The sequence below is a fragment of the Garra rufa genome, chromosome 17 (assembly GCF_049309525.1).
Source record: "Garra rufa chromosome 17, GarRuf1.0, whole genome shotgun sequence".
In the NCBI taxonomy this organism is placed as follows: domain Eukaryota; kingdom Metazoa; phylum Chordata; class Actinopteri; order Cypriniformes; family Cyprinidae; genus Garra; species Garra rufa.
The window spans coordinates 29,505,723-29,511,268 of record NC_133377.1 but is presented as its reverse complement, the minus strand read 5'-3'; the positions used below and the strand labels follow the sequence as shown (position 1 = coordinate 29,511,268).

The window sequence follows — 5,546 nt, the reverse complement described above, 5'->3', positions numbered from 1 at the left end:
ATCTCACCTTTGTGTCTGACCTGTGACTCTGACCCTCTGGCTTTGCACAAGCCTGAAGGCAAAGAACTGGAGGTGACAGATGGCACCACAGCATCAGTATTTCTGTGCTTCACTTCAGTCCTCTATTTTCTTGAAAAGATTGCCTCTTAAAATGTACACACATACACACGCTTATTTTAGTTAAAGAGTTTTTTTTTCCCCCACAGTTGAATAAGCTTAAGAAACACAATAATCACAGGCACATTATTTTGTAGGAAATTTGTTCTGACATAATGTGGCCATTTAAATGCTACTTTAAACTCCTTTTTTTAACAGCAGATTTAAACCGCTCAATATGCATGTTTCAGGCTATTATCATGTAGTTACCTCAAAATAATAAGGCAGACAGAACATTTTATAGTGTTATCAATATACAACACTGTTATGTTTTCAAAGCATACTGTAATATTTTAGCGAGGAAAAAAATGGGTGGAATTTGTTTGAATGCAAGGAAGTGCCTTAGGGTACTAATATGACTCCTTTTTGGGTAGGAAATGTACTTTTTTTTGACTTGTTTTCTTATGTATAAAGAAAAAGATAAAAAGTATAAACAGCACCCTTTAAGTGTTAGTAAAAATAATGGAAGTCTGTGTGAGTGGAAGCAGATGTGCAGTAATAAATGGAGATGAATTGGTAAATTCTGGAGAGGAATTTTGAGGTGCTTCCTTTCAGAGCTCTATATGTACTGTTCATCAGCTCAGTATGAAAGACAGATTGGCAAAGGCAAATCGAAAAAGACCAAGATAGTGAAAGGGAAGAAATAGGAAAAACTTACCCATGTAACAACAACTACAAAATTGATTGTGCATGTAATTATCTGCTGTTGTTGACGACAAAAGGAAGACCTTCCGGCCCTTCAGCATTTTCCTTGTCACAACCGAGCCTCTTTCAACTCTTTCGTGAAACCAGTTTGCCTTTGAAGTAGCGAAGGATTGTGTTTCTTACTGCGATGAGCACATAGATGCATAGAAGCAGAGAGGTTGTGAAAATATTTTCCAACAAGACAGCAAAGCCATGATGTGGCACTTGATACTTCGATAAGTATCTGTCAGGAATGACTGGATGTACTGTGGCTATACTGACAAAGTTATCACATACATACACACACATACTTGAATATAATTTTTCCATCTCTAAAATCTCTTATTCTTCCTTCCTGAGCAGCCCTAACTCCTTTATCTTATGGTTGAGCACAATGGACATGTATTTTTGCAGCTCTGGCAAAACGAATGCATTTCGACCCAGTTTCATGTCATGCCTGAATCATTCAAATGCTTTCCATTTCCTCTCCATTTTAAGGCGTTTTTTTGATCATTCATTTCATCGGAAGTCCAGAAAGACGCATCATTGTAAATGCATAGTTTTTTGGTGGTGTCAATTTTACTTCATGATTTCTGCTGAGGGAATCATATGGGAAAAAATCACTTCTTTGAATGCTTCTCTTGCTTTTCAGATTTTACATCTGATAGAAAAAGACTCCAGTAATGCTACATTGCATCTCCAACAATGTCTCAAGTGAAAATGACAAAATAGGAAGTCTGCTCTCAAAAATCAAAGTTTTGTTGGATTTAAATAGGATGAGCTGAAACATTTTTCATCAAATTCTTCATATCCACATTCATTTTATAACTTTATGATTCATATTGTATGTTAACACTTCTCATTTATATCTATTTTTTCCTCCTAAGAAATTTTAGGAGAAACATCTGAGACAAATACACCTTATTTGTGCCGTTAAATTTTATGGGTCAGGCTTACGGTCTCATCCGTATCCAGTTATTTTTAGCTGTACAAAACAGCTCATTTTGCGGCTTGATATTGCAAATTGGTGTTACCATATTATTTTAATGTATTATATTAATTACGAACACACTGGATTGTAGTGCAAACAGTTTTATCGTTAGTCTTCTCGTTATTTCCCCAATAGCGGATATGAACCGGAAGTCTCGCCCATACTTAATATGCAACCTAGCAAGACAGTCATAAAATGACTTTGTTTCTTCTAATTTATTTGATAAATGATAGAGTAAGAGTTCATTAAGCATTCCAGTAATTTAAACTTTGCTTATCAGGATCAGCATATGTGTAGATACGTATTAGATCGTATTTTAATAAGGAAAATCAGAACAATTTAAGAAGTTGGAACAGGTGGACAAAATTGACAGTTTTAGATCAGTTCCTCTTGTATAGCGTCCCTATATAACCTCCCACACATTCAAATGAGGACCAAACAAGCGCGTTTTTAAAGCACTGATGACAGAGGATTTAATCCGTGACGCGGGTTCGCGCGCATCAAAAGAGTCGCGCGCAATTGCGCGTGGGCTCTGCTCTTTAAGGCACGAGCTGCACAGGTATAAAACCAGGAGACGCACGACTCAGAATGCAGAAAATCCGAGAAGTCGACACCCACCGAGCAAGAAGTACAATCAAGACCTCATTCAACGGACTGTAAGTGTACCGCTTTTATCACACTTTAACATTTTGAAACTTTCAGAGCTTCATGTTTAACGTTAAGTTTGATCTCTTTAGAAAGTAATGAAATGATAATAGCGCTATTAAATATCTCTATTAGCATTATTGGATACCAAACCTAAAGTTTTATGATGACAGAAATCCTATAATTTAATTTTACGCAGATCACAATCCAGCCCAAACGTCTTCCGGACTTGTTAAGATTTGTTTTATATGGCTACGAGTTGCTTTTAAGAACATTAGGTTGAGTATTAGCACAAACGTTTTTGCTTTGTTGTATTTCAGATGCATCCAAACATGAAAATGTGGATCGGCTGGGCAGCGTGCGCCTTCCTCTTGTTCGCCTGCTTGGGAACTCTAACGGAAGGGTATCCGACAAAACCTGACAACCCTGGAGAGGACGCACCTGCAGAGGAGCTCGCCAAGTATTATTCTGCACTAAGACACTACATCAACCTCATAACACGGCAGAGGTGAGCTCATTATATATATATATATATATATATATATATATATATATATATATATATATATATATATATAACAAATTATTTCTCAAGTTGTTTCTTTCTCAAGTTGTTTCTGTCTCTCATTTCTGTTCTCAAAATCTCAGAACACCCTTTACTCTCATTTTATTATAGACTAAAGTTAATCTGTATTTCTGCAAATTTAAAGGTTTAAAAAAACTACAACGGTCCCTCCACATTTAAGCAACTGTGGGCAGAAAAACTAGTCTCGTTTCTTTCTTTTCAAAAGCACCGTATTAATCCACAGATAAAATCCCGCTGACTCTCTAATTAACTGCGGCGCATTAAACGTGTTTCTTTGTTGAGTTAAAACAGCGGGATGTGGTTTTCTACTCACAAAATTAATTATTGACGAGACGATACAGCCTTGTTTCTTTAAAGGTCTTTTGACAGAGAGCGAAGTAGCCTATATCAACCAGAAATGATAAGGAACGGTTACAAGATAAAATTCCCTTTTATAAAAGCTTTTCCTCCAGTCTTTGGATTAGAAAAATGGGAGAACATAGATCACAAGTGAGCTGGAAATAAAAAAGTGAACTCGTCTTGGAGTTGTGAGAATCAAGTGAAACCTGAAATTGGGATTTAAGTGAAGGGAAGGAAGAGGGGGTAGGCTACATGTTGTTTAACATAATATAGCCATGTTTCAGCACAGTTTTCAAAGTTTGAATCAAAGGTTATAAGCCAGTTAGAGAAAAAGAAGTCGCTAAATATTTAAATATTTAACTAGTCTGATGTCTGGCGTTTGATGGGACGTCAAAATACAACTCGAGGTGTGCGACGTGAACCTCAATATGCCGAAAATGTTATTTTCCAAAATAATTTAGCAAATGTAGACTCCACTTATAAGGTATAATGGCTTTTGTGTTCTGTTTGACAGGTACGGCAAAAGGTCCAGCGCTGACACCTTAATTTCAGACCTTCTGATTGGTGAAACAGAGTCCCACCCCCAGACAAGGTAAGATTTGTAAAAGACTTTAGATATCTTATTGATTCTTTTATGACAATAATAATCAATCATGGTGTTTCACTCACCATCCTTTATTATGTAGATTTATGTTTAATAAGAAGAATGTATGGCTGTTTATTCACAGATATGAGGACCATTTGGTGTGGTGATCCCAGCAACTGTGTTAATCCAGTTACGTCCATGTGTCATCCTGTGAACTATTACGGCGACCAGATCTCATAAAATTGAAATCTTCTGCATCATCAAGATCAGCAACTTGCTGCAATGTACCACAGCCATCATCAGGATAGTGAAAATACTGCAGAACATTCAAAGAACCCATCAAATCCTTATGTCTGTACGAGTACACGTCTATGTGAAATGCTCCAACATATGAATATGGTCTTGTTGACGTGTGCTCTCTCTCTAGAACCATCGAAGTTCAGTCAGCCGTTCAACAAGACAGTTGTACAGAGACTTACTGTGTGTATGTGTGTCGTGTCCATTGTAATCCAAAATATCAAAGGAGAACATTACTGACTGTACAGTATAACCGTGCTAATAAAATCCACTATATTTGAAAGAGTCGTCTTTGTTTCCTGTTTTCTGCTATCAATTAAACATGCCAGTTGAGTTTAAGATCATAACCAGAGTTTAGTGCAATGTTGCAGTGGTGGTTTCATCATTAAAAATATATAAAGTAGTTGTAAAGTTGTTTAAAGTTCTTCAATTTTGTATGCCAACAAATGATGTATTAGTCATATATTGATTGTCAGTTTGTTAAGATGTTGAAAGAGGGTCAAATTGCTTTGAACTCAAATTCCAGCATAATTTTAAAAAATCTAATTAAGAACGCATGTAGACCATTACACACAAATCAAAAAAAAAATGAATCAGAAACAGTCATTGTTAAAATTGACATGTTTTGAACATTAGAAAGATGAATGAAATAATGACGTAAAAAAATCTGCATTCATTGTGAAGGTGACGAAAATGTGACGTTTGAAGCATTAAAATTGTAAGAGCTGATCCACATATGCAAATGTTTTCTTCAATGTTTTATTATCTTCAGTTTTGTCATGTGTCCTGGGTCTTTTCATGCCGTTTAAGTTTTCTCTATGTGTATTCCAGTTTTGCTTTCATTTCTGTCACATTAATTGTGCACATAGTTCATATATTTTAGTTTCTTCTGAATTACATCTTGTCAGAGGATCTCTGCATGTAGTAGGATATTAAAACACTACATCAGTGGTGTTCCTGGAGATCTATACTTGCCTACAGATTTCAGTTTTAGACCTGCTCTCACATACCTGTCTGAAATCAAGTGCTCTGAAGATCTTAGTGAGCTGGTTCAGGTGTCTTTATCAGGATTGGAGCTGAACTTTGCAGGAAAGTAGATCTCCAGGAACAGGATTGGGCACCTCTGCACTACTTCTTCTACCATGTTGCTATCTCCATGTGGCCTACAACAGAAGTCCTCAACCCTGCTCCATGGGTATATACTGTCCTGCAAAATTTAGCTCCAACACTAATCAAACAGACTTGAAACAGCTATCAAGCTG

At 36.4% G+C, this 5,546-nt stretch overlaps 1 protein-coding gene across 1 annotated transcript; it reads left to right on the top strand.

Annotated features, from left to right (window-relative positions):
- Positions 1-2,164: 2,164 nt before the first annotated feature.
- Positions 2,165-4,567, top strand: npy (neuropeptide Y). The gene is made up of 4 exons (XM_073822383.1): positions 2,165-2,487; positions 2,797-2,984; positions 3,916-3,993; positions 4,130-4,567. Exons 1-4 carry the CDS (start codon positions 2,293-2,295, stop codon positions 4,152-4,154), a joined length of 486 nt encoding a protein of 161 aa, XP_073678484.1. The 5' UTR covers positions 2,165-2,292; the 3' UTR covers positions 4,155-4,567.
- Positions 4,568-5,546: the final 979 nt, after the last annotated feature.

What these genes read in the sequence shown, in the direction of transcription:
- npy (XM_073822383.1), top strand. Translation starts at nt 2,293, where the DNA reads ATGACAGAGGATTTAATCCGTGACGCGGGTTCGCGCGCATCAAAAGAG. An exon ending in AAGACCTCATTCAACGGACT is followed by an intron (nt 2,488 to 2,796) that starts GTAAGTGTACCG and finishes GTTGTATTTCAG; the next exon opens with ATGCATCCAAACATGAAAAT. An exon ending in AACCTCATAACACGGCAGAG is followed by an intron (nt 2,985 to 3,915) that starts GTGAGCTCATTA and finishes TCTGTTTGACAG; the next exon opens with GTACGGCAAAAGGTCCAGCG.